Here is a 27,295-nt window from a genome sequence, read left to right on the forward strand (position 1 = left end):
CTTCTCTCTACAACAAAATAGTTTACAAGATGTTTGGACCAGCACACCGTTCCGTCTGAGGGAGCGGGCGCACCGGCATGATCTGAAAGATGAAGGGGCGCATGGACCAAGTCGGATTTATTTGACCATTTGTGGAAACTTCGGGACCTGAATCCGAGTCACCAGGCGATAACAGGTTGGTCGATGGAAGTCGATGTTGACGAGATTCGATCTGTCAGGGCCTTTGCCGGGCAAGGACCGGCCCACCGGGAAAGGCCAATGGCACCCAGGACAATATCGGAGCTCAAGGAGCTAAATGGGTGGGTTGGTTGGCAGCCGGGTGGCAGCCGGTGCCAGACCCAGCCCGATTTACCCCTCCACCTCGACTCCTCCCGACATTGCCCTGAGGTAGGCTGTAACAGCGAGTGCCCCGCCATAGCTGCAGCGTGTGCGGAAAGCATGAGCTGACCCTCAACCATCCTACCTTTCCGCTGAGGCTTTTCTCCATTTTGATCTCTCCTTTCGCTCTACCAGCCTGCGTTATTTACATTTTTGTCTCAAAAGTCCAGCATCAGTTCTGCCTCGAGCAAGTCGCATCCTTTCCCACAAATCAGCAAACGTACCAATTGCCCACCATGGCTCGCAAGTTCTTCGTTGGCGGCAACTTCAAGATGTAAGTGCGGGGCTCAACCCTGGAAAGGATAACCATCTGCCGATGCGGGAAGCAAGGAACTAATGGCGGGATCCCTGCGCGCTCCAGGAACGGCACCACGTCGTCCATCAAGGAGATCGTCAAGAACCTCAACGAGGCCAAGCTCGACGCCAACACCGAGGTCGTCATCGCCCCGCCCGCGCTCTACCTGCCCCTCGTCCGCTCCGAGCTCCGCGAGGGCCTCGAGGTCGCCGCCCAGAACGTCTTTGACAAGCCCAACGGCGCCTTCACCGGTGAGATCAGCGTCGCCCAGCTCAAGGACATCGACATCAAGTGGACCATCCTCGGCCACTCGGAGCGCCGCACCATCATACGCGAGTCCGACGAGGTCGTTGCCTCCAAGACCAAGTACGCCACCGAGGAGGGCGTCAGCGTCATCTGGTGCTGCGGCGAGAGCCTCGAGGAGCGCGAGGCTGGCACCACCGTCGACGTCGTCAGCAAGCAGCTCGCCGCCCTCAAGGCCAAGATCTCCGACTGGTCCAAGGTTGTCATTGCGCTACGAGCCCATCTGGGCCATTGGCACCGGCAAGTTGCCACCACCGAGCAGGCCCAGGAGGTCCACGCCGCCATCCGCGCCTGGCTCAAGAAGGAGGTCAGCGACAAGGTCGCCGACGAGACCCGCATCCTGTACGGCGGCAGCGTCAGCGAGAAGAACTGCAAGGACCTCGCCAAGGAGGCCGACATTGACGGTTTCCTCGTTGGCGGCGCGAGCCTGAAGCCTGCCTGTACGTTGTGCCTCTCCCCCCTTTTGGATGCAGAGAGTGAAAAGCTGACTTTTTATCTAGTCGTCGAGATCATCAACAGCAAGCAGTAAGCGTTTTGACGCCTCGATGGAGGGGGAATATCTTGGAGATGACGGCATGAAAGATTGAGCAAACCTAGCACTCTTCCTAGCCTGGATATGATAGCCAAAAAAAAAACCAGTACTTATACCCCACCACTGCTTTGACCGATGCGCTCTCACACAAGAAAATCTCGACCTCCATGGTTGTTCGTGGTTGAATTCTCTCAAGGGGTATATCGCCCCCCTATTTGGCGTGCTAGTGTACAAGCATCATCAGAGACGCCGCACTCCGGTGATGCCAATCCAATGTTCCCGCTCTTCCTATGCGTACAAGTTACAGCTTTTCCTTTTGCTCATTCCTCCCGTAGCAGCTCTCTCTGCAGCTCTCTCTGCAGCTCTCTCTGCAGCTCTACACCGCCTCGCCGTTGCCGTGGTAAGGACTCCAGATGCCTCTGACGCTGGGATTGATACTGGTGACGGGCTTGTTGGCTCTCCGCAGCTTTTCGCCGTTGGTGTCTCGCATGGACTCGGCGGCCCTGAGAATGTCCATCGGCTGCATATTCTTGACGAGAAGGGATCGCGAGTTGCCGTTGATGTAGTGGCCGACGATGGTAGGATGTTTCGCGGGTCGCGGGGAGACGGAGATCTCGATCTGGGGGTGCGCGGCGGCGAATTTGGGGAGCTGAGACTTGATGAAGCCGCTGGATTTGTGGTTAGCAAATTGCTGTTTGGATCGCGAGACCGAGGGGTCTCCTCAACATACTTCATGCCCTTGGAGCTTCCGGCCCAATCGCAAAAGTGGAATTCGAGCTTCTTGCACTGCAAGATGAAGGCGCCGAGGCCGTTCTGTGATATGTCAGTGGGGTGATTCCTGGTACGAATGTCGCGCATGAGAACCAACCTGGCCCTGTGATACTGTCTTCAATGCCTTGATCGTCATTGTGTTCTGCCAGGTGTATGAAGCTCGGGGTGTTCGATTCGTCTCGTCCTAGGGGACCTTCAGCCTCCGTCGAGAGTCGCGTGAGATTTCTTAGCGTGCTGCCGATCGGTAGAACATCGGGGTAGGCTGGGGATGTCGCGACCCGCATTGATGGTATGTGCGGCCGCTGCATATGCAGATAACAGGAGCAGGACGGTCCATTCCTGCAGGCTCGGAGTGACCTGCAGCGGCGTCTCGACAGCTAAATTGGCCTCCTAAACTGTGGAGCTTTGCCGACACGATCGATCTCTGCTGTCTCGACTGCTGCCTTTCAATTTGCAGCACGACGCGACGACCAAAAGTCCCATCACCCCCTCCGCGACCAACTCGTCCCGCTGGGAATCGTCATCGCGCGCACGCGCACCTCTTTTTGATTTCATTCAATTCTTGACCTTCTTTTCCAGCCGTACTATGCTCGCCGCTTGTCAACATGACTGACAAGCTCCCACCCAACCTGCTTGCGCTGTTCGCGCCGCGCCCGCCCCTGCGATGGGTTCCGCCCCCCGACCATGCGCCTGAGCAACGACGAACGGCTCCCGTCTCCGGCATCGCTGCCTTCCTCCCCGCGCTCGCCGAGTACAAAGACCAGGATGGCTACGTTCCCACGGAGAGCTGGCTGCAGATGAAAGATCGCAAGAAGCAGGAGCACAAGGCCAAGCTCGAACGGCTCGCGGCCGAAGGCCCTGTTGATTGTAAAGCGAACCTTTCCATAGCTAGGGACATCTCCAAGAGTGCGCATTGCTGACGTGGGGTCCAACAGACAAGCCGAATGAAGACCCCAACATTCGCGGCGACGCCTTCAAGACTCTCATTGTCGCAAGGCTGTCCTACGAGGCGAACGAACAAGACCTCGAGCGAGAGTTTGGTCGTTTCGGCAATATTGAGCGTGTACGTACTGCGCCTTGACTCGAATGATAGCTCTTGCTAACAGATGGCCAGATTCGCATCATCACTGACACGCACGCCCATGAAAAATCCAAGAATAAGAAGAAGAAGCCCCATCGAGGATATGCTTTCGTCGTTTTCGAGCGCGAAAGAGATATGAGAGGTAATATTGCCATTGCAACATATTCAGCCCATGACGAGGCTCGGCCTCATCCGGCCCCCTCTCCCCATAGAAGACGCGAGGCCCTCAGGCTCGCCTGCGTCTTCTCGTCCCTCCCTCGAGACTCCCATAGGCCCTCAAGCTTGCCTCGTCTCCAATCATGTTTTCCTACTGTTCCTTCTTGTCTTCCTCTCACCATCCGCGCAAAGGTATGCTGAAGGTAAAGTTGACTGACACAAGCGCTTCGGCGCGCCGGTGAGTAGCTGCTCTAGATTCCTGCGATGGAATTCGAATCAAAGATCGACGTATCAAGGTAGACGTCGAACGCGGCCGCACAGTCAAGGGTTGGAAGCCTCGCCGCTTCGGCGGTGGCCTCGGCGGCCGAGGCTACACGAAGGCCCTCCCTGCTAGGCCATGGGCGGGCCAGGTGGCTTCGGTGGAGGAGGCTTCAGGGGCGGATTCCGAGGTGGCTTTGACGGCGGTCGCGGTCGTGGAGGATTTCCGCGGCGGCTTTGGCGGCCGTGGCGGTGGGTTCCGTGGTGGAGGTGACTTTGGTGGCGGCCGTGATCGCGGTGGTCCAGGCGGTCCCGGCGGTCCAAATGGTTTCCCCCGTGATGCGCCCCAAGGCCCTGGCCGTGGCGGCTTCGGAGACCGTGATCGCGGTTTCTCCAATGGTGGTGGGTTCGACCGCGGCAGCGGTCGCTCGTTCGATGACCGATCTGGCGGTGGCCCGCGTGATCGTTATGGTGACCGGGACCGCGACAACCGACGCACAGGCAGCAACATGGAGCCTGTTCGGCCCAGAGGTGAGGGCGGCTACCGTGACCGCGACAACAGAGACAGTAGGGACAACAGGGACAGCAGGGACAGCAGGGACAACAGGGACAGCAGGGACGGCAGAGACAACCGGGACCGAGACTACGACCGCCCGCGCGACGACGACAACAGGAAACGCGGATACGACGGCGGTGGCTACGAGGACCCACGCAAGCTTCGTCGCTACTAATCAGACACGTGCGGCCTCTATGGATGTCGCGATCCTGCGGTGGGTGCCAGCTCTTCGCCTGCTCACTTCTGTAACCAGAACAGTGAATCCACTCACCCGCAACGACATACGCTTGAGCACCACTGCTCGTCGCCGTCATACACTCTCCTCCTGTTGCCCTTGCTGCATCAAGGACTACGCTCATATCACGGTCCTGCGCCGGCGTCGTTCGTTAGGGAGGTATCATTTCCGTCTGTATTTACTAGGTACACTTGATCACGAGGTAGTCACCGAGGACTACCAACGATTATCGCTCAGTGCTCGGCCCGCAGCAGGTAAGATCAGAGGTAAGGGTCTTCGTGCCTACTGATCTGGAGTTTCAGGGAAGGAGACGAGGAGGGGTAACCACAGAAAAGTCATCGATGCAGAGCCTCGACACGGCCTAATTTTGTTTTGTACGAGTAGTGAACCTCAATTCAGCCGACACGGCTTCTTGAGCTCATTCGGTAGACTGGGGGCTGACATGTCCTAGTCCGTGATCCCCGCCCCCTGCTCTCGCTAGATGTGAGGGCGACACGTAGTTTCGTGTGTACGTCTCCCTACTGTCGTGACAACGAAGGTGATGTTGCAAATTTCTGTTTTTACCAACCAACGCCATAACTCCGCAGTTCGTCATGATGGTATCGCTTTCCACACGTACGACCACTCGTAACCTTTACGCAAATGCTGCTGAACATTCCTCTCTTTTCGTATGAGACCCTTTCCAGTTTTACTCCTCCATGGCGGTGGCCTTCTTCAGGTCCGTCACCTCGCCCGTCGCGGCACTCCAGTACCTATGCTAAGGTTAGCCGCTGCAGCAGAGAGAGAGAGGGAGATATGCTGGTGGACCGTTCTCGTGACAAAAGAGGGTGGAATGGTACGTACGCGATCAGCTCGACGCGGAACTCGCTCATGCAGATGCCAAAGAGCTTCAGGAGCCTCGTCTGCCGAGAGTCGAGGACATCGCCCTCCTTGCAGACGACGTAGCCGGGGGCCGCGTCCTCGGTGGGCTCCTCCTCGCCCAGGACGATGCGGCCGCGGACCATGCGCGTGGGCATGCCGAGGCGGCGCAGCTCTGGCTCAATCGAGTGCTCCATGGGAACGTCATGCTCGCGGGGCACCTCACCGCCGGTGGCGAAGAGAACACCCTGGGGAATGGCGAACTCGCGGGGCGCCGTGGTGCCAGCGCGCGCAAAGTCGACGGGCGAGAGGCCTTCGAAGTAGGTCGTGATGGCGGAGGGGTCGCGGTTCGTCAGGAGGAGGCCGACGGTGCCGCTGAGGTGCGGCGTCAGGCGATCGGTGCCGTCGAGGAGGGCGGTTTCGCGCGTCTGGCCGAGGGCCTTGGACATGAGCTTCGTCTTGCCGAAGAAGAGGCTGCGGGTGGGGGGGATTGTCAGTCAATCTGGGGGTTGAACATATGATGAGCAAGGGGCGTGGACAAAACGCACCGGCAGTCGGAGAGTTCGTGGCGGACGTCCTTGAGGTGATTGTTGCGCATGTTATCGACGCTGAAGACGAAGCAGTGCTGGTACTGGGGGACGGCCTCGAAAGTTGGGCGAAAGAGCCTTGTCCCTTGTCTTCGCGCGTCTTCTTGGGACACCTGCGTCATGTTGACGAGGCGGGTTGCGCTTTGACCTGGGCATCTTGGGCAACGATAGTCTGGTGAACCTTTGGTATCCGCTTTAGTTCGCTTGCCCAAAACACTGCTGAAAGATCGAGGTTCGAGATCGAGAGTTGAAAGGGGGGGGGGGGGGTGGCGGTCGAACAGTCGCTGCTCGTGGGCTTGGTTGGGGGAGGAGATTTGCGGTCGAATTTCCTTATCTTTTATCGGTGAACGGGTCGGCTTCAATTTTTTGGGAGTTCTTGTCCAACTTTTTTTTTGGGACCCCGCGTTGGCAGGCGGAACGATTTTCCGGGGCAGGGTCCAAGTGGAGCCTAACAACCTAGGTGCCCCCCTAGATAGGTATCTCGTTGTGCTGTGGGCACACCAAAGAGACCGACTCGGCCTGGTGCCACAGCGAGATGGGAATTGATTGTGCCGTGCAGGATGTATCATGCATGTTACTGGCAGGTTCTATTACCAAGACCGAACCCTCAAGTTTAGGCAGTCGTCTACCATTTCCAGGAACCAAGACCGCCGCATTTCGACTAGAAATTAACCCTCACCGTTGCCTCTGCCTGATGTCTATTTGTAGCGTGAGCGATCATGAGATGTAGGTATACATGTTTCCGTCGCGCTCCATGTAGTCCTTGTCAATCAACCTGCAAAGAGTCAGTATGCGAAGGAAACAACCGACAGATTCGTGATACATACGTCTCTATGAGCTTCTTGATGGAGGCGGCGTCAACGGGACCACGCTTGCGAGTAAAGTTGATCACTTCAGCCACCAGCTCGCTGTGTCCGATCGTCTTGCGCGCCTTCATCACCCGCACAATGGCCGCCTGCGTCTCGAATTTACGGTCCTCGGCAATGCGCTCATGTGTCGCTTTATTCTCCTCCTTCGTCTCCTTGAGCTGAATCTGATTGATCTTGATCCGAAGTTTGGGATCAGTGAAAGCTTTGTTGATGGTAAAAGTATCGGTCTCGCTGACATCCCTTCCCTTGGGGTGTTTGCTCAAAACTCGGACCTTGCCACATGCGAGCGATTGTAGTGTCCGCTGGAGTTCCGGACCCGCAAGTCCCGTAGCTGTGCTGATCTGTCCGAAGCTGAGGAAGCCCTCAAGATCGACCTCGTTGAACAGCACAAGCACAACGGCCTGGAACGCACTGACCATGAGTTCTTTCGTGCCTCTCGGGAAGATGGCCTTGACCGTACAATTAGCGAGCGAATGGGGCCACGAGAGTTTCCTGCCGTCATGCTTGTGGTTGTACCACCGCTCGAATCGTTCGATCTCGGCCGCTGCACCTTCAGGCAGGTTGAGCTTCGTGTCGGGATATGTCGGCCAAGACGCTGCGGAGATGACCATAACTTGCAGATCGACTTGTTGTTCAGCATTTGTGCCTTCTGACCATTGCTTGTAGTGCTGCATCTCCTCCTTGGCGAGCTCCTGATCTTTGAACATCTGCTCAAGATTACGCGTAAAGTTGGCACCGCACTCATCCCGGAGCTTTCGAAGCATATTTCTCTCGGCATCTTCGCTCGCACTTCGGCCCATGAGCAGCCGCCTGGGCAGATCTTTCTTGTAAAAAGCTTCAAAGGCGTCCTTCCCTTCAATGAACCTGAAAGAGCTCAAGGGGCAGCATCAAGCTGGCGATCCAGCTCGGCATCCTCGTCAGCCGTACTTGATTGCCCGCTTTTTTTCAGCAGCAGCCCGATCCTTGTTGTCAGACAACAGACTCTTGGGAAGAGCCTTGAGACCGCCTCGCAAGAGCATGTCGATGTGTTTCGCGATCATCTCTCCAATCTTGGACGTTCCCGTGCTCCACCCCGAAGTCGTTTTCCGGTCGTTCATGAAAGCGCCGAAGGCATGCCTCAGCTCGTACCCAAAGACTTCATCACCTCTGAAGCCATCTCGCACGACCAAATCCAGAGCTCGCCTCAGCTCAAGCAACCTCATGACCATGTCGTCTCCTCTCTCTACGTTGCCCACAATCGCTGCTCCAGCCTCTTGGATGTAGGTTTTCCACGGGTCCTTCAGCTTCGCCTGGATCCCCGACAACCGCAGGAGGTCGTAGAGAGCTCGCATCGACTCGATTTCGTGATCAGCAAGCAGCTTCGACAAGCTTTCGACATCCAGAAGCTTAGCCGAGTAATCCTTCACCACGATGCCGTGGGCGGCATCGAGAAGTTGCTTCTTGGTCGTGCTGTCAAGGTTGTACGCGTTACATCGGTAGTCCTCATCCTTCAAAAGCTTCTCGCATGCAAGGATGTACTCCTTCAGAGTTGCTGTGCTCCTCTCATCTGCAAATTCGTGGAAGAAGTTGACTGAGTCGTGGAGAAAGGCCGGCTCAAACGACTTTTGGTAGACGTTAAGCACGTTGAACATACGGACTGATTCTTTCAGTAATCGAGCATCGAATCGATCGTCATTCACTCGATCGTAAGCGATCAGCTCGCACACCCCGCGGAGACATCGAGTAAAAGGTGTCTGGTTGGTAGCGTCCTTGCTGGCCGAAGACGAGAGCATCTTCCGGAACTGCGTGATTGTCAAGTCGTTGATTGAGCCCAGCGTTCTCTCCCGAAGAAGATACGTCCTGTCGAGGTAGCTGAATATAGACCGAATGTCTATCTGAAACCATGTGTTAGCACTGGCTCTTGAGAAGAACGAACGCAAGTGACACTCACAACTGCCTTGTTCCAATCCTGCCAGTGGAGAAAGACGCTCCGCAACATGTCAATATTTGAGGGGCCTGGCGACCTGTCGATGATGGATCGCAAGGTTGCTTGCTTCAAGTGAGCTTCGCATAGCTCTTGTAGCATCCGATATAGTTCCTGCCCCTGCTCATGCCTACAGATATCCTCCGCGCCCCTGTACAGCTTCTCCATTGGCAGTTGGAGAGGCTGGTGGCGAAGTATGCACTGAAGGGCATCCTTGAGCTGCTGCCGTGTCCGATCATAATACTGCTCGGTCTTGTCGGTCTGCGTGGGTGGCCTGAGATTCTTGATCACGATCTTTTTGGCGCCCGAGTATGGCCGGAAGGCACTCTGCTGTGTAAGGTCAATCACTTCAGGCAGCTTCCCCTTCGTCTTGTTAGACATAGTCGTCATGGAAGCGGTGTCGGCGCCAAACTTGAAGCGCTTTGGGCTTGGCTTTTCTGAAAAAGCCGAAGACGGAAGGTATTGGTTTTGTTGCGCAAGATGCGGTGTAGAGGGGGACGCGTGCACGTCAGAGTCGACGCGGGGTCGCCGCCGCGATGGGCTGCTAATGCTTGCGTCGCCCAGTGCACCCGATAAGCTTGGGCTTGTGCGAAGACCTGAGCTTACCGAGCCTGTGGCCCGCGATGGCAGTTTTCCGTCGGCCGGGTGGTTCGGTTTCGACGGCATCGACAGGACCGGGAGGCCCTGCAACAACTTGAAGTAAGCTGTTACGCAGCCTAAGGTGTCCGAGTTACAGAGTCGTCCTGTTCGTGCAGCAATGCGGTGAAAAATGCCTTTAAAAAGAGGCTACTGAAGTGGCTCGCCAATCTGGTGTCGTGCAAGTTCGTCAATTATCTTTGTCGAGAAATACGCTGAAGGAAACGGGAGCAGTTGAGGTGGGTTTGCTTCACGGAGTTAAGACACGGAGAGGAGATGGGCAACAACGGGGTGGATTAAGGCGAGAGCTGCCCGCAACGACGACATCATCCACTTTACGCGCTTCCTATCGCGCTTCCTCGGTAGATAAGGCATGCTGACATAATCGGTTGATGGCCTTCGCAGCTGGCCTCAGCCCGTAGATACAGGAGGTCATTTCCCTCATAACGCTTAGATATGGAAAGCGAATTGAAACGAACTGTTAGAGTTCTCTTGATAAGTCGTTCGCATGTGTGTATCATCTATGCATAGGCGGCCCAACCTGAGTATAATACAGCCAGGTTCCGCTCATCCGTGGCCTGGTTGATCAAATCGTTGACCGTCGCTGTGACACTCAATGTCTTTGAAAGCTTCTTGCGCACCACTTCCAGCGCCCTGTCTGCCTCCGAAGGCTCGTTCACCCTCGTCTTTCCCCTTCCAGCCACGTCGTCATCCCCATCCCCGCTGCCACCCTGCAACTTTGCTAACCGTACCGGTGATATAGACCAGGAGTACAGAGGATCGTACCGCAGAACATCAAGGATGGTCATGATACTGTACGTCTCCTCCCGTAGCGCATCGAGCGTGAACTCGCAACAACGCTGGAACACACCCTCTTTGGTGACGCCCATACCATCTTCGATATCCCTCGTCAGTCTGAACGGCACCAGCTCGGGCACCGGCAGCACGCGGCCCATCTCAAACGCTACACCCAGATCGATGTGAACCACCTCGCCTGTCTTATTGTCCAGCAGAATGTTGTGCCCGTGCCGATCGCCTAGACCAAGAATGTGTCCCAGCATCGAGATCGCGGCGGTGGTTCGCGTGTAGGCAGTTCGCTTGACGAACCACTCATCGGGGTCTACAAAGTATTCCATAAAGAAGTACTTCATGACAGGATGAAAACGTTCCTTGACTTTACGGTAGGCACTGACCCTCGCGTCCACAGATTTGCCCTGCACCGCAGAGATCTCCTTTCTGCATTGACTTCCCTTGAGGTCTTTTGGATAATACCGCTCATGGGCAGGCATGAGGAATTCATGAAGCGGGATGGTATTCGGGACAAACTCGATGAGGCCTGAAGCCGATGTCAGAGGCAAGACCTTGTATGTGCGAATGCCCAAATTGCGCCGCTGGGTCTCGCGATGCAGCTTGAGCAAAGATGATACGGCAGCAAACACCTGTTCCATGATGGCATCTTGGCGGAGGTCGTCGTTGCCTCCCTTGACCAATTGCTTGTATCGCACGCCATCCGTGCCAACTGCGGTGATGATCTTTGGAGCGCTTACCCCCGAAGCAATCGACATCTGCGGCTCGAGCCTCGCTATGATTGGGACCTTGGAGTAGTCCTTGTCCGCCGACAATTCGAGCTGCATCGTCGGTGGCGGGATTTGGTACTTATTCAGAGCAGCCACGAGGTAGTTGCCCGAAGTCGTCTCCTTGAGGTTGATCTTGTGCCCTGCTTTGTACTTTGGGTTGTCACGGTCAACCGCCAGTCGGTGATAGTGCCCGTTTGTTCTGTCAATGGCATGCCAGATTGCGCCCTGCGTAGGGTGTTTCTCTAGTTGATCTTTGACTTTGTTGGTTGCCTTATGTCGCAGCACTGCCACCTCGTCTTTGCTGTTTGCTTTTACCTTGACGCCAGACCAGACCTGATACATGCTGTGGTATGGGTGGTCTATACATATGTTATAGACAAGGTTGATCAAAAGCCTCTGAAACACGTTTGACTGGTCCTGCAGACGGGAGCATAGCTGATTCATGAGAGTTGCAAATTTTCGGGTGGGAACCTTGTCGAGGTGTCTCCGAACGGCGTCGTTGGTGGAATCGTCGTCCGATCTTTCAAGCCACAGGGCCGTGAAGCGCAGTGCATCGTTGTTGTGTTCGTCGGATGCGATGAGAGAAAGGAGATAGTTCTCTAGACTCAGGCGCACGAATTCGCTCCTCGTCTGCTCTACCCGGCGAAGCTCCTGCTCGTCGAGATGCAACCACTGTTGCGCTCTGGTAAGGTGGGATGAGTATCTGGATTTCGTTTGCGAGTTCTTTTCACTGGAAATCAAAGACCGCAACTGTGCAACTTCGTCGCTTTTGCCCTTCTTCAGATTCTGTAATCTTGCCAAATCATCAAGCCCATCGGAGTTTTGCAGTTGTTCATCACAAAACATGGCGAATTGGTGAAAGACTTTGCCCGCGTCCTTGCCGTCGGTGCGTCCCTTCAACTCCTTCAAGGCAGGCTCAAGATACTTCCTCTGGATGTCATGTGGCTTCTCCAATTTGGCTACTGAAATTTGGTAGCCTATTTTGGACAGTAGATCAGAACGACTGACCGGGATACTCTGTTTCTTGAATACGGAGTCGTTGTCGATGCTCTGCAGCATCCTGATCGACGAGACCATCTCGCCGTGATCCCAGAGTGAGTTGGCTGACTCTATCTTGGCGGCTGCATCAAAATTCAGTCCCAGATGTTCGCTCGGCACTATCAAATTTGTTAAAGATGTTGATATGTTGAGTGATTCTTGAGTAGCGCGATGGAAACGGTAGATGCCAGATGATGTGAGCTTGCAGCGGACTTCGATTTGTCGTGCTTGGCTTATAGAAAGATTGGCTGCTGCTCGCAATTTTGGCTGTTGGCTCAGCAAGCTCAACGTGGTACCACGCGACGACAGGAGCTGACTGACGTCGTCATACCTGATGAGGTCAGTGGTTGCTCTTCAATCAAACAATTCCATGATACATACCTCCCTCGCTTCATCCATTCGCCATGGTTTTCGAAACGGTCAAGCAGAGCCTCAAGCTCTCCAAAGTCCGCGACATTGACCACGTCATCGAGTTCGGCCAACACAGCAAGCGCCCCAAGATGATGCCTCAAGTTGGCGGCATTCAGGCCGCGACTGGTCAGACTGGCCATTGTTCGTCCAAACCCATCGTAAATCGCCTGCCGGATTGCCGAAGAATCATTGGCTTGGTGAATGCTTTGAAATGCTTTGTAAACGGAGACCGCATGGTTCTCACTCGAATTTGGTGCTGGCAGATTCCAGATTTCCAGCCTTCTGGCGGTGCCAAAGGTGCTTTCAAGCGAATTCGTGTTTTCGACAAGACTTTGGGTTTGCAGAAGAGCATGCGAGAGCCCTGATAAACCCAGTGTACTCAGAGCCTTGACCATTGACAGGCCATCGTTCTGCGAGGCTGGGTCTTTGGACTGGATGTGGCTATCGAACTGGGCTCCGCGGAAGGCTAGGCTCTTGGACCCGTCATTTTCGTATTCCAAACGCGCCATCACGTTCGATAGACTGGAAGTCTGCGGCAAGCCGTAGTAAGCATCGGGATCATCAATGTTTTCAAAGATACTGAGTAACACGCTAGGTGTATGAGACTCCCGGATAGTAGATGACCTGCGTGATGCTCGGGTGACTTGGGAAGCTGCTACCTCAAAGAACAGGAGGGCAGTTTTGTGCATTCCACACCTTGATGCAGCACCGGCGGCGGAAGAGAAGTCAACATCTAGCCAACTGGCGCGGTCCGCAATGGAAGACTCATTTGGCAATGGTTGTGTTCGGAGATAGAGCAGAGCGTTGAGTAGGTGCTTCTGGTTGTGATGAGATGACTCGCTGGAGACTGCGAGCCACTCCTTCAAGGCGTCAGAAAGGTATTTTCTGGCACTTTGCTGCTTTTCCATTTGGCCACAGAGAGCTAAGTGGAGGATAAAAGGAAGAGCCTTCTCAGCGAAGCCTTTGACATGTGTCAAAATGGGCAGTAGCTCGCTCAAAATGATGAACTCGGGGACAGCCTGGACCAGATACGTGACCACTTTTCGGATCCAACCTGCATCCTCTATGTCTTCCATAGTAGAAGAAAACTCATCCTGTTGCACTCGTTGTGAAGCAGTGTCTGATGGTGGCGTTCGATAAGGTTGCCAGGTGGAGGCAAGATACAAGGGCTCGGGCAGTGTCTTCTGGGCAGCGGTGGTCAAAAGCTCATCCTCCTCTGCTGCAGCTTCCGAAACCACAGCCCTCAAAGCAGACTCTGCCAGCCCTGCGGTGAATGAGTCTTTGCTCACTGTGAGCTGCTGTAACAGAGTAAAGAGCCCTCGCTCTGAGCCATTAGCTCCAGGAGCTAGCTTGAGGCTGCTCGACAGCTGCGATTCGCGGAGCAGTTCTGGCTCAATCTCTCCAGAGGCAGCAAAAGCTCTGCCGACAACACGTCCAGCCCATGCTAGATATTCATTGCTGAGAGCCTGAGCTTTGCAGCTCTTCAAAACTAGGCCGCCGTGGTGGAGAGCTTTTTCGTCATCGCTAATGACATCGTATCTCGCAGATGGTGGAATGACAAAGTCCCCACAGAGCAGACCAAGGGCGAGATCTCGGGCAGCCTCGTTCAACAGTTTCTGCTCGCAATCATCATCTTTCAGGATTTCCAGAAGAAGTGTGCTTTCGTGAGTGCCGCTCTCCGCATTGCCAGACGTTCGAATATTCGAGGCGGATTGTGTAATTGACTTGAAGGAGTTTTTCTGGTCTTGACTTTTGAAAGACGGAGAATCGTATTGTGCAAGAAAGTTGGAAAACCAAGCGTGGAAATGTTGAGCCTTATTCATGGTGGCTTTGAACTGGCTTTCTTGTGTGGTGCTTGACTGGCTTGATTCGAGGAAGACACGCAGAGATGCGAGAGTCGAGAGAGCATATCCTGCGAGGAAGCAGGGTGATTGCTCAAGATGCTCAGCTCCCTTACTGATGAGGTATTGTGTGACTCCTAACGCGTCATCTGCACATTCAGAGTCGACGATAAAGGGCCGAATAGAGTGTAGGAGCATCTCGAGGGCGTACACATCGAGCGCAATGGGGCCAGCCAGGCAAATGAGAATGCGAACTTTGCGCAACACGGAACAAGCATGCAAGGACCCCAGCGCTGGGTGAACGGTGTTGAATAACCTTCGGGCTACGCACACCACCAAAGCTGGAGTCCATATGCTTTGCAACTCGTACTCCGTCCGATTACAGAGATGAAAAAGTTGTCTGAGAAGATGCTTCCCTTTGAACATTGGCTGCTGATTTGCCGGAAGAGTAACATCCGAATGGGAGAAACTCTTCATCTCCGACATGGCAATGGCGGCGTAGGCAAAGTTTTCGTCTTTTCCGAAGTACTTGTCCATCGGGTCTTCTTGGTCGAACACGTCGAAGAAGACTGCGATTATGTCGACGAAATTGGCGTAAATCGCGTCAAGATATGGTTCCTTGCCCAAGGTCTTGCGGATACGACTTTCCGCTGCCGTAATGGAGTTGCCTGCGCTGGTATCGTGAGCCATTGCATAGGCTGCGATCTTCGAGAAGCCTTGCTTGATCATTGTAGCTGGGGTAATGGAAAGTCTCTTGGCAAGCCTGGCAGTGCTTTCTTCCTGACCTCGCATGAACATTAGTGCTGCAGCCTCAGATTGTGCCGTCTTGAGCATGTCCTCGAGACTCGTGAATCCGAAAATTTCAAACGGCATCTCTTCAAGTTCATCACCGTCGAGCCAAGTGTAGAACAGCTGAGGGCTGAAAATCCTGAAGAGCTCCTTGGGTGATTCCAGCTGTAGGGCGGTTGAGACCTTAGCTAGACATCGAGTGGCGTACTGGCTAGACTGTTTTATCTTGCCTGGAGTCTCGAAGATGTGATATGTGCATCTGCGGAGGAGCGTTGGCCACCGACAAGCAAGTTCCGACAGAACCAGGATTCGAAATCCGATCCCTTCGATCTGTCCGGGATCCGTAGGCAAACTCTCTAAGACATCCAGAAATACTTCGTCATGCGTCTTGAGCACATATAGGGCGAATATCTCAGGCAAGCGCATGGCTATGAAATACTTGACGGTCATACTTCCCTGTTGTAGAATTGAAAGGAGGGTAGTACGGCAAGAGGCAAGCCCGAGACTGCTGCCATACTGAGGATCCTCCCGTAGCAGGCAAAATAGAAGCTCAGCCAGTGCGATCTGGGACCGAGGTGAAAGACTATTCTTCGGGAGGGATGCCTTGACGAAATAGTGATAGAGGTCGCCGACAAAAGTAGCCACGTCGTGTTTGCTGTCTGACCAGACGCGCAAAAGTCCTTTGATGATGCTGAGGCTCATGGAGTGTATCGTCTCACAGCAGGTGTACTCCATCTCTCCAATCATCTCACCAAGCTTCTCAACGATCACAAGCGCTTCGTCCGGCTTGATAGTGAAGTCTGAATTGAACACTTCAGATGTGACGGCCGTGGACAACAGAAAGTCTTGTCTGGAGAGACTGGACAGTTGCTGAAAGAAAGGCTCTGGAACAAAACCGATCTTTTCTCTGTCTTTATCGATAGCCTCGAGGAAGTAAAGTCGCAAGGCAGTCGAAAGATAGAAGGCTTCACTGTTCCATTGTAGGGCTGCGCTGCGACGAGGGACATCGGGTATCTTGACGGAGTTACTTGTTCCGCTTTCTTGCGAGTCGAACTCATCGTCTAGGTCCATGAAATCAATATTTCGACCCGATGGCTCTCTGGCTGATCGCTGACGAAGTGTTACGGCACAGCGGGAGAGAAGACGCAAGAGGTAGGGGCAGTGCAAGACAAATTTTCCAAGCTCGGCCGTCTTGAGTGCAGGTACATGGAGGGACGTTTCTCCGAGAAGAAGCTCGAAGAAGGCTTGATTCTCAGGAGCGCTGAGAACGGCGTCCAATGTTGAGTCTAGAAGTGTGAAGGTTGCTGCCTCAATATCTCTGGACTGTCGGGAGTTGAGTTGCTCCACCTGTGGAATTAATAGTGTACCAACGACACAAGCAGAAAATAAACTCTGTAATTTCTCGAGTGACAATTGTGAGCTGCCTTCTCTCTTGCCCCATGATCGACAGACCTCTTGTAGTTCTTCGATTTTGGGGAACAGCAGTTCGAGGATCAGCCTCTGGGTTGTGTGTATATTGGTCGAATCATGCGCAAGGACTATGTTATTGCCTTGAGAAGCTCGATAATCCTCTTCAGCTGTTGAGGCGGTGCTGGACAATAAGAGCAGAAAGCTTGTAACAGGGGCAGTCTGCTGATACGCGCTCCATGCCTGAGAGATTGTGGTTCCCGACACAGGCCGTGATTGAATAGGAAGCATTTCAGTTCCACAACAAGCTCTGACCAAGTTGGCGAGTTCTGCCGGGTGTACGTGGGGAGAGTGAAGCGAGGCAAATGCCACATCAGCTGAATCTTGTAAGAAGTTGTACTCATAACAGTAGCTTGGAAGGCGGAACTAACCTGGTTTCCAGCGCAGGAAAACCCACCGGATGACGTGATGCGAGGTTGACTGATTCTGGTTTGGCAGCTTGACGCCACGGAGGAGTATAAGTTGCAGCATCAATGCTATAGAGGAATCAACTAGGATCGCAGGCCCGTTCACATCGGCGGTTGTGACAATGCTTGTGATCTCGTCTGAGACGCTGTGATACGTGAGCATCTCGAAAACTAGGATAGATCGCATCAAATGACAAGCAGCGCGACATGTGGCTGGAAGACTGACAGCTCTTGCGCTGAGTTGCCAGACCGGACGCCAAGTTGAAGTATTATCTTCGTGACCCTTTCCGAGACCTTCAGCAACACAACTGTATGCCACCATGGCCCACGAGGCTGTGGACCCGGCCTCGCCTAAAAGGCTAAGCAGCTCAGTATGAAGATTCAGGACTTCCCGGGCAGAAATGGAGTCGAGGCCCAGAAGAAAAGGTATTAGTTGCAAAGTAGCTCGTCGAACCCCGGTACTGGGAGACTTCAGCCTGCCCTGAAGGCGGTCGTTTGCTGCGTCGATTCGACGTTTCTTTTTGCGGGGCTGCTCGATTTCTTCTGTTCCAATTTCATGTTGCGATTGCCGAGGGACTTGAGTATTCCACAAAGCTTTCTCAAGGAATGCTAATACTTGGAGCATCGCCCACTTGCGCTCGCCGTCTTGATTGTGTGGGCGGAGACCGAATGAGCGGAGACGGAAGAAGTCGTCAGGGGTTGTTATTGTGAAGCTAATGTCATCGATATGCAGCTGCGATTGTTCATTGCGCCTCGTGTACTCTAACCACAAAGTGTCGAAGAGATCTTCCACGTCACCTTTGATTGACAAGTCTTCTCCATCCTGTAGCAGTCGTTCTAGATGCAGATGTATGGCAAATATGGTCTTTAGCATCTCATCTCGCACAGAGTTGAGCATCTCGTCCTTCGAAACCGTTCGACCTTGCCACCAGTGGCTGATGAGCGGCGCGACGTCTGCGGCCAAAGCTTTGGTTCGAACAAGGTCATTAGATTGAGTACTTGTCAGGATGATGTTGAGAGAAGAGAATGCAAGATGGGTGATCCGACTCAGGCCGAGGTGTCTCAAGCTCAAGACTTGTACAAGAGTCTTTGCTATTGGCTTGGACCTCCTAGCAATAGGTGCGTTTGGCGGCGTGACGAGGAGGTATAGGCAGTGCAGCAAGTCCTGTAGTGTACTGCGATGAAATTGTGTCGGTTGTTTTTGACTCGCTGTGCTAGTAAGAGTAGACCGCAGTGTTGAGAACGTTCCTGGTGCGGGGGATGCGCGGGCGCTTGCGCCTGTGTCGTGTTCGTTACCATCGAGGTAGGTTGTCATCGAATCAAGGCAGAAGTCGATGCAATCCAACCAGCCCTCACCATTTCCCTCAAACGTGGCGAGGTGTTCGACATTAGCCTGGTGAGATAAGAGAGCAGCGATGGCCTTGATGTAGTTCTGCAGGAGCGGTTCCACCATCTCATGGGAGTTGTTGTCTGGCCCCGGCAGCGTCTGTGTGATGTGGTCGATGACTGCAAGTACCGTCTTGCGTTTCAACTTGGAGGCCCCATGATTCAAAGCCAGGCGGAGAGCCTCAGCGCACTTGGATAGCCGTGTGGCAGCAGATGCTGCCGTGGTTTTCTTTCCGCTGTAGTAGCTCTGCTTTTCTGTAATGGCACATCTGAAAAGAGCCTCGAAGATGCGATGGTAGTGCTTATCGGCCAGAATGGATCTAAGGTTGTTCAGCCGCCTGAATGCAACGGCTACTCGGGAATAGACATTGATTCGTGAGAAGAAAGGTTGGCGAACTTACAGGTTGGCTGTCTTGGCTTTCTTCTCATCGAGGAGAAAGATTAAGTCGTCCAAGCCAGTGCCCCTGACCTTTAGCGTGCCTCCAGTGATGGCATCTGATGAGATCAGCATATGTAGACACCGCGTTTCAGCCTAGAATTGTTCAAATTTCCTTACCAAGCGCGTCATTCAGGGTGACATCCCCTCTCGATGCAGCGGGTGCCATGTCCTCATGATATGTGGTCGCCGATGAGACGCGTCCAAGCTGTTGCGAGGCTGTGAGATGTCCATGACCAGGCACTTTTGGGGTGTAGAGCTTGAGGCGACTGGAGACCCACCAGGCAGCTATGGTGGATCCCACTCATCATTGCGCTAGCCGAAGATGGTTAAGTGCTTTTGTACTTCCCACCCTTCATGTCAGGCGTTCAAAGTCAAGGCGATAGACATTTTGGTGATATGAGGAGTGCAACAGATACACATGTTGTTAGAACGTTGCAACATACATGACCTAGACCTTGCGATGTCCGTTATATCTAGGAACTGTGTTGTTCAGATCCCGCTGGCCCTGTAATTCATCATTCACCACCTGCTCCTGGCCGGGGCTCCTGATATGTCGGTGCTCAAAATTGGTGCTATCCCTGGGATGCCAATTCTTAAAACACTTGATCGCTTCGCAGACTCACACAGCGTAGTGCCCATTGGCTCTCGGCCCGTGGCGCGAGTCAAAAGGCTTTGTATTCCAAGTTAAAGGCAAGCCATGTCGTGAAGCAGCGTGGTACGGTGGTGGACGATCGAGGTCAACATGACTGGCAGAAATGCTTACCGCCTGCGATTCTGAGACTAGCCGGTCTCCTACCATGCCCGCCGCAGCAACGGGGGCTGGATTTCAACCCACTGCTGCCCGCTACAGCTCCAGCGTGCTAGTAGCTTCGACACCTGCGACTCGTCGCGCGCCAAAAATTCCAACAAATCTCTAGGCGGAACCCGCGAACCAACACAATCGACAGCCACGACAGCAACAGCAGGTGCTGCAAGCCCTCCTATTCCAGGGCCACGCCAACAGCTGATGCAGCCTGCGCCGTCCTCGACAACGCCATAGCGCCCTTCCGCCCAGCATGGCCGAGATCACTACCCTGGTCGCGCTGCAGTCTTTCCATCGCGACCTCGTCGCAATACGCGAAGGACGTCCGGAAAACACAGAGTCCTGGGACAATTCACTTGTGCAGGAACTTTTCAAGCGCGAGCTGTCTAGATTGTGGCAGCGGCCGGCGAGAGACGAGAAGAGTCGCTCTCAGGTCAAGTCAGGTTAGTAGAGCTCTCGCAGCTAAGAACTTGCGAGGCTGAATTTCCGACTAACGCGCCGCCATTGCAGGCAAGGTCTTCATTGATGAGGAAGAATACTCCGTCAACGAAGAATTCCAGCAGATTGCTCTTAATTTGGCAGACGAAGCCGAAGTTAACGAGATCGAAGCCGCTCGATATGTTCTCGAAGCCGAAGAAGACACCGCAACTCTAGGACGGCCACTGCTCGAATGCGCCATCATCAGGTTCCACCAACAGCGGAAATATATTCTGGACAGTTTGCGGTTGATGTTTGAGGTAGATGATCTGGACGACGATGAGGCAGACCCCGAGGTGGTCAACGTGATCCAGGCATATTTGGCGGATAACGTTCTCAAGGATGTCAACCGGAAGAAACTCTTGCCTAGGTGCATGTCCGCCATGCAAGATGTACGCTCTTGGCTCGCAAGGATCGCGGACAAGATGACTGCGGCAGCAGTCTTGATGAACGGTCAGAACAGGGAAAAGCCCGAGGGACTGGAAACGCTCGAGTTCTCCCGGGCGAGTCTTGTCCAGCAGCATGAACTTCTGGCTGTTGTCCTATGCTGTGCCGTGGAAAAGAAGGAGGCGGAGACGGCTGACTTCCGTGGCTTCCTTGACCAGCTCAGAAAGGCGGACAAATATGACGTCCTCACGGGTAAGCGCGAGGCTCTCCGCCCGACGAGGAGCTCTACTAACATGGGGCATCACAGTGCATTTATTTCCTGCCCTCGGTGCTTATATCACAACTTTTGGCTCAACGGAAGGTATCGGGGACCTCACAGTCGCGCGGGAACTTCATAATGTTATCTGCCGCCCCAATGACGACAGTTCCTGGCCTCTGGTAAACTTGCAAGCAGCTGTCAAGGCTTGGTGGGTTGCCGAGTACAGCGGATGGTACCTGGATGACGGACTCCTCGGTGGATTGCAAGGCGTCGACCTTGATGCAGGTATGTGAATGTGAATATATTCACAGCGTTAAGGTTCAAGTGCTAATGCCGAGAAGAGGATCGAGAACGATCAAAGACCTTCTTCGATGCTCTGAGGGATGGAGCTTTTGATTTCCTGCTCTCCATCCTAGCAGATGTCAACAGTGCAGAGCAGCAGGACCCGTCCAGAGCGGCGTTGCTCAAGTGGCTAGCCCGCAAGACACCATCGCTGGTATTCGACACTGTGCCATTCTCCAGCTTCTTCAAGGCTTGCCTCACCGCTCAGTTAGAGGTGTTCGTTGATGCTTTCATTTCCAATCTCCCTGACGTTCTGCGAAAGCTTCGCAGTGAAGAGGACGAACAGCGACAGCTCAGTCAAGCACACGAACAAGACACAGATCTCGAGCGCTTCTTGCTTATAATTGCCATGTCATACGAGGACCGATCGGACGCAGCTACCAGCTTCTGGCTCGACCCTGACAGCAACTTGGCGGGCTTTATGCACTGGGCGTCGCGACGAGCTTCCACACCTTTGGTTACAGCCTTCTGCAACATGCTGCAGGCAGTTTCCGGGAATGACACCTGTGCTACTGCTGCCCACGACTTTTTGTTGGATGAGGGACATCACGCATCTGGAAAAATGAGAAGATCACAGTCTTTGACGTGGCATCAAATCTTCAGGGAACTCACATTCTTCGCCAACAAGACTCGAGATACGCCACCAACATCTCAGACCACACTCTATCGATCTGGTAGGCCGCCCACAGTGCAAGCTGAAGCAGAACCAGAGTCGGAAATGATGCTACAGGCCTACCTAGGCTTGATCACCAAGCTTACATCGGAGAGTGAAACGGCCAGACAATTTTTACTTAAGGAGCCCAACTACAATCTGGTTGAGGTCTGCTATCAGCTCGCCAGCAGTCCTATTCTTCCCCACATCCGAGCCAGCGTCTTCACTGCTTTGCGTGGTCTCCTAACGCACAAGTCTCAAGAGGAAGGTCACATCATGTGGACTTGTCTCGAGAGCTGGATGGGCGGCGGTTATGTTGTTTTCCCTCCTGGACATCACCGACCTCCTCTTAACCCTCCCGAGGACGTTCAGCAAAAGATCGGTGATGAATTGGTCTCTACGCCGGAGGAAGGCATCGCTTTCATACAATTTTTGACTTCATTGGTGACGCCTTCAGAAGAAAGCAGTTCCCTGAACGACTCACTACCTTTTCCCGAGACGCTGGGCTCAGCATTCCGCATGCCCGGGATCGAGATATACGTGGACCTGGTTCTCGCGACCTTGTCTTCACCCAAGATTATTGATGCCAACGACATCTATCAGGCGCGACTGTTGAGGCTCAGCTGCCTCGAATTCGCATTCGTTTGCTTGGCAACATTCAATGAGGACCTCATCATATTGGCCAACCAGACGAACATACAGCTCGATGCGGCAATTGCCACTACCGATCTTGCGACTTATGTTCGACTCCATCCTTTTGCACGCGTAATGGAGTGGATGTTTAACGACAGCACTGTCAACGCTCTTTTCAAGATCATTCACCAAGATGCGACTGAAGTTGGGAATGCTTCTCCAGATGCACCCATCATCACAAGCATTTTGCGCTCCGTTGAGGTTATCTCGAAAGTCCTCGACCTCCAGTCGACCTATGTCGAACTTGTGCGACCAGTCATCAAGTCTAAATCGAGCCATCGAAGGCAGAATGTGTCCAATGCAGCGTTCGCGTCCTTTGAGGATGGGTTGGCTAGCCATCTTAATCTTGTCGTAGACCTCGGCAGCTACTGCGGTATCGGCCACCCTGATGTTACACTGGCTTGTCTGAAGCTGCTTGAGAGAATGTCCAGCGCCCCCAAAATCACATCGGCGTGGACACTTACATCCGGACGGCAAACACAGCGAAACAGAGCCATCATTGCGATGGAGGCCAACGGCGATGATGAGGCGATTTCACGCTCACTGGCTTCCGAGCTAACGACATCGTTTGATCTGGGCAGGGAGGCTGAGTCACCAAACTATGTGACCAAGGTTTACATCCTCGACTTCCTTTACAGTTGTCTGGCTGCGATGCCGAACCAACCTACCATCGCTCACCTGTTGCTTGGCTTCCAATGCGGCGTCGAAACCTTGACCGTCGATGCGAATGGCACCTTTTCGGAGCGGACTTCACTCTTCCACGCCGTTTTGAGACTGTTGCTGGAGACCCCCTCTGGGGACAACCAGGGCATGCGATCCTGGCTCATCACGCTGAAGTTCAAATGCATGCGGATTTTGCGCATCCTCTGGAACTCCTCCTTGTCAGCATCCTTCGTCATCGATGAACTGCGAGAGAATGACGTCTTGTTCCACTTGCTTCTGCGGGATGTTGTCATACAACCCGCCCTGGCTTGGGAAGGCGAAGACATTAACCAGCCTCATTTCCCGCTGACTAATGGTGCTACTACCCTCGTCGATTTCCTAGCCCTACGCAGCATGACCCTGGAGTATATCGCCATGGAGCTTTGTAGTATTTCACAAAGTCGACTTCCGTCTGCGAAACGTCGCATTTTCGAAGCCTTGAATGGGAGACTTCAGGGTGACGAAAACGAAATCATCACAATCCCAACGGTGTATGACTTGTACGACTTCCTGCTGCCTGATGGCATGTGGGACAACTTGGAGCCCGCCGTGCAATTTTATAAAGGCCTGGATCTGAGCACATGCTTTGAACAGGATGCGGATGACAACTCTGTTGCCAACATCGAGCGCGTCAAGGACATTTTGCAGCTCAAGCGAAGTGAGAGACGCGGCGAGGGCGTTCTGCTCACAGCTCAGGACTTTACCGTCATTGAACAGGAGGAAGCTTCAATAGTTGAGCATCTTGTGTCATCCCATCGAGAGAACCTCATCGCTTCCGGGAGGTTAATTAAGTTAACACCCGTCCCCCCTTTTTTATATAAATAAAAAAAACCAACCGGGGGGCAGTGCTCGGGACATCGTTCCTGTGCAAACTGCAAGCCATCTTGCCCGGCCTGGAGCTATATGCATGCGATAGGGCCGGCCGAGGCGCGGAGCTGGCGAAGCTTGGAAAGGTTTTGCTTTTCAAGCTTGATCTCACTACGAAGGCTTCGACCAGTCGACAAAGAAAACCAGAACATCGGCAGCCTGGTCAGCGACAAGCTCTCCAACTGTTCCAAATTCGCTCAGGCCATTGGCAAATGGGCCGGCACCTCCGATATCCGAGCCATCTACTATAGTATCTGCTATCGATACCTGACCGGAATGGTGGATGAAGGCATGCTCGTGGCCGAGCGACCAAAGACGATGCGCACAATCCAAATGTATGGCGAGAGGCTAATCAGCATCATCTGTGACGACGCGTATGGCAGCGAGCCGGACAGCCAGACAGCTGCCATGATCCTTCTGAATGCGCTGGTCAACTTCAGCCGCGCAGAAGATAGCCCTCACGTCATCGAGACACTCAATAGGCTCAACTTTATCGGTATCGTCATTGATTCGCTTCGCAATGTCCACGAGGAATGGTCCCATATCATCAAGACCGAGGACAAGGCGCAGGAAACTTATCTGTCGTCCAAGTTGGCCCTGCTCCTGCAGTTGGCACAGACCCGGATGGGTGCGAAATATGTCTTGCACGCGAACCTGCTCAGAGCGCTCGAATTGTCTGGCCTCTTTGCTGCGGACCCTGAGCTGCAGAGCGACAGAGCCAAAGCCCCGCGCACTGGAGAAGCACTATGAGCTCCTTGCGAAGGCTACACAAATCATCGGGGCAGCGATTGTCTGTCGGGGAGCTAGCTACGTTGGTCAAGGACAGAAGTTCTTGACTGACCATCGCATGCTTGTCACGCACACTTTGAAAAGGAGTGCTGGCATTGGTGCTGCTGAGGGTAGCGACAGCCCTCTTGAAGAGTGGATCGAGGAGTTGGCCGAAGGTTTCGTGGTGCTGATTGCCGCGACTGGTTTCTTGGAGGTAAGTGGTCCTGATGGTCCGACTTTGTCTTAACTTGAGCTCACCAAGATACAGCATGACAATCAGACAATGCCCGAAACGCGGAGAGACACTGGACCTTCGCTGTTTCACTAAAGCACCGTAAGACTGCAGGCCGCTGAGAGGAGAAAATGTGGTTGTCCAAAGGATGATCCCATGCAGGATTCGTTCACTTGCGGGGGAGCAGATGTAGACCAAAATAGCTGACGTGGTCCGGCAGCATTGAAACAGGCGTTAAAGGATGGTGTATAACTAGGTAGATGCGGCTCAAAGCCTTTGTGAAGAGACAACTAGGTCGGCGGTAACGTGAGCCGATGCGGCGGAAGAAGCATCAGTGTTTGAGCATCTCTCCAAAGCTTGTGACCCCCGGATGGATGACCTTGTCACGTCGTAAGGAGCATGCCACGCATGCCACGTCGCAGCATGTAGCGTGTTAGGTGGGTCTACGGTTGGATATGAACATGATTGCAGCAAGTACCTAGACACGCCGGTCTATGCATCTTGGCCCTCTGACCTGGCCGAAGCCGAAAACACTATTGATGGGGTATTACCAAACGCCAGCCTCCCTCCCCGGTAGTCCGTCACCACTCCCAAACTGTCCTTTTCCCGTATTTCGGCCCGTGATCTCGAAATGGTCGATGCTGCTGAAGAATACCAGTGTCCTGTCCCGGTCCGGTCGCACGGTGTAGACCGTAAGCTTCCACTACAGACATCTCCTAGACCTTGCGGTTCACGCCCCTGTGCCATCGTCAAAGGTCGCTACCTCTGCTTGCCCTTTCCCTTTAGATCCGCAGCTGTCATGAGTTTCAGCTCCAGCGGCCAAAAGCCCTTTGTCTTGGTGCTATATGCATTTCGATCCTTGTTATCGATCTTTGTACGGCAGATGGGACATTTATTTCGTGTCGCTTCGATGTGGAGCGCAGAGTGTAGGCATTCGGCACAAAACAGGTGGCCTGCTGATGTATGAGCAGGCGTCAGTGTCAAGATTCAGCTATAGTTCGTACCGCAGTGCGTTACTGTCAGATCAGTGCAGTCGTCCATGCAGATCGCGCACTGAAAAGCACCAATCTTCACCCTCCTGTCTTCCTTTGGCGCTCGCGTCGCCGCCGCGGGTATCTCGTCTGAGGTGGCGAGATCGATGATATCATCGTCTTCTGGGGCAGCTGCTGTGCCGGACTTCTCGCCGAAAAGGTCGTCGTCGTCGTCGTCGTCAATAACAGTCGCGCGGACGTTGCGTGGTCTGGCAGGTGTGTCTGTACGGCTCTTGGTTGAGGATGCCTGGGATGCACGGCGACGTTTGATAGCTGGTGCAGGTGTTGCTTCTGGAGCTTCTGACGACGGGGCGCCGCGCTTTCTTGTGGTCGGCGGCATGATCAGAGGCCTGCTGGAGGTTGGCGGTTGCGACGTTGCGCTGACTGTGGCTTTGTCTCTGGTCAGGCGGAGGTGTAGAAGAAGAGTGGTTGCTGAGCCAGGCGATAGCAAGCTGGTTTGGTCCGAATAACGTTGCTGCCAGCCAGCGCAAGACTGGTAGCCGACAGAAGGAGGGGCGAAATTGGCTTGGTAATGTTGAAGGTACCTAGCGAAGTTAACGATCGCCCCTCAAGGTAATGCCTACAGCGGGACGCTCAGACCATGTGTGCGCTAAGAGTGCCTGTAGTCTTTGGGGGGCGGCATGTTGCCGTGTGGGGATTCCGTGTGATGTAAGCCTTTTCCTGCCAAACAACTGGAATGACCTGGTGTGGTCGTGAATCTTGCCCGGGCACATCACAAGAGTTCAATTTGATACTTACCCTTTCAATTTCTTGCTCACTTCCTCTGGGAGCGAATTGGGAGTCCGAAGAGGCACGGACTTGACACAGCTCTCCTCCCCGTCAGCCTCTTCCTCAAAATGCTCAAGATGCATGCCCAAGGTGCTTTCACCCCCTCTCAGCCCTATCAGCCAGCTTCTAGAAAGGGCTCGGTAGAATTTGTCGTCGCAGCTGAAAAGCTCAGCCGCCTCGATATGGCCACAGCAAGGGCTCTCCTCTTCCTTCAAGCAGCTTCTGAACCACGTCCGCCGTGGTTGTCCACCGCTTCAAGGAGTGAAGTCTTTGCCTGGTGGACTTCCAGACAGTTGCCAGCCCCTCACTGTAGCAAACCGGTCTCATTCGGACAACAGAGACTATTGCGGTTCGACTTGATCTTCTTGCATACCCTACGATACAGGATCAAGCGACGCGGACGACCGTCATCGCATGGACTATCTACTCGGAGGCGTGCGGACGACATTGACTTTCGCTGT

At 53.8% G+C, this 27,295-nt stretch overlaps 8 protein-coding genes across 8 annotated transcripts; 3 read left to right on the forward strand and 5 right to left on the reverse strand.

Annotated features, from left to right (window-relative positions):
• Positions 1-614: 614 nt before the first annotated feature.
• VDBG_06828 (triosephosphate isomerase) lies at positions 615-1,505 on the forward strand (the record flags this gene model as incomplete). Its single annotated transcript, XM_003003220.1, has 3 exons — positions 615-652; positions 740-1,416; positions 1,477-1,505. The coding sequence occupies 3 exons, from the start codon at positions 615-617 to the stop codon at positions 1,503-1,505; spliced, it is 744 nt and encodes a 247-aa protein (XP_003003266.1).
• A 379-nt stretch (positions 1,506-1,884) lies between these two features.
• On the reverse strand, positions 1,885-2,497 carry VDBG_06829 (mitochondrial 54S ribosomal protein MRPL51; the record flags this gene model as incomplete). Its single annotated transcript, XM_003003221.1, has 3 exons — positions 1,885-2,176; positions 2,239-2,321; positions 2,377-2,497. 3 exons carry the CDS (start codon positions 2,413-2,415, stop codon positions 1,885-1,887), a joined length of 414 nt encoding a protein of 137 aa, XP_003003267.1.
• A 214-nt stretch (positions 2,498-2,711) lies between these two features.
• Positions 2,712-4,983, forward strand: VDBG_06830 (U1 small nuclear ribonucleoprotein; the record flags this gene model as incomplete). The annotated part of the gene is made up of 4 exons (XM_003003222.1): positions 2,712-3,146; positions 3,215-3,342; positions 3,394-3,502; positions 3,763-4,983. The coding sequence occupies 4 exons, from the start codon at positions 2,885-2,887 to the stop codon at positions 4,503-4,505; spliced, it is 1,242 nt and encodes a 413-aa protein (XP_003003268.1).
• Positions 4,984-5,253: 270 nt separating this feature from the next.
• VDBG_06831 (mRNA turnover protein MRT4) lies at positions 5,254-6,132 on the reverse strand (the record flags this gene model as incomplete). The annotated part of the gene is made up of 3 exons (XM_003003223.1): positions 5,254-5,317; positions 5,409-5,897; positions 5,972-6,132. 3 exons carry the CDS (start codon positions 6,130-6,132, stop codon positions 5,254-5,256), a joined length of 714 nt encoding a protein of 237 aa, XP_003003269.1.
• Positions 6,133-6,727: 595 nt separating this feature from the next.
• Positions 6,728-9,232, reverse strand: VDBG_06832 (cullin-4B; the record flags this gene model as incomplete). The annotated part of the gene is made up of 4 exons (XM_003003224.1): positions 6,728-6,785; positions 6,838-7,743; positions 7,807-8,753; positions 8,810-9,232. The coding sequence occupies 4 exons, from the start codon at positions 9,230-9,232 to the stop codon at positions 6,728-6,730; spliced, it is 2,334 nt and encodes a 777-aa protein (XP_003003270.1).
• Positions 9,233-9,999: 767 nt separating this feature from the next.
• Positions 10,000-18,999, reverse strand: VDBG_06833 (ataxia telangiectasia mutated; the record flags this gene model as incomplete). Its single annotated transcript, XM_003003225.1, has 5 exons — positions 10,000-12,424; positions 12,475-16,918; positions 16,973-18,732; positions 18,796-18,889; positions 18,951-18,999. 5 exons carry the CDS (start codon positions 18,997-18,999, stop codon positions 10,000-10,002), a joined length of 8,772 nt encoding a protein of 2,923 aa, XP_003003271.1.
• An 889-nt stretch (positions 19,000-19,888) lies between these two features.
• On the forward strand, positions 19,889-24,764 carry VDBG_06834 (conserved hypothetical protein; the record flags this gene model as incomplete). Its single annotated transcript, XM_003003226.1, has 5 exons — positions 19,889-20,078; positions 20,146-20,751; positions 20,807-21,043; positions 21,178-23,929; positions 24,134-24,764. 5 exons carry the CDS (start codon positions 19,889-19,891, stop codon positions 24,762-24,764), a joined length of 4,416 nt encoding a protein of 1,471 aa, XP_003003272.1.
• Positions 24,765-25,773: 1,009 nt separating this feature from the next.
• Positions 25,774-26,385, reverse strand: VDBG_06835 (predicted protein; the record flags this gene model as incomplete). The annotated part of the gene is made up of 2 exons (XM_003003227.1): positions 25,774-25,970; positions 26,019-26,385. 2 exons carry the CDS (start codon positions 26,383-26,385, stop codon positions 25,774-25,776), a joined length of 564 nt encoding a protein of 187 aa, XP_003003273.1.
• Between the last annotated feature and the right edge of the window lie 910 nt (positions 26,386-27,295).

This window comes from Verticillium alfalfae, genomic scaffold, assembly GCF_000150825.1.
Source record: "Verticillium alfalfae VaMs.102 supercont1.8 genomic scaffold, whole genome shotgun sequence".
Lineage (NCBI taxonomy): Eukaryota > Fungi > Ascomycota > Sordariomycetes > Glomerellales > Plectosphaerellaceae > Verticillium > Verticillium alfalfae.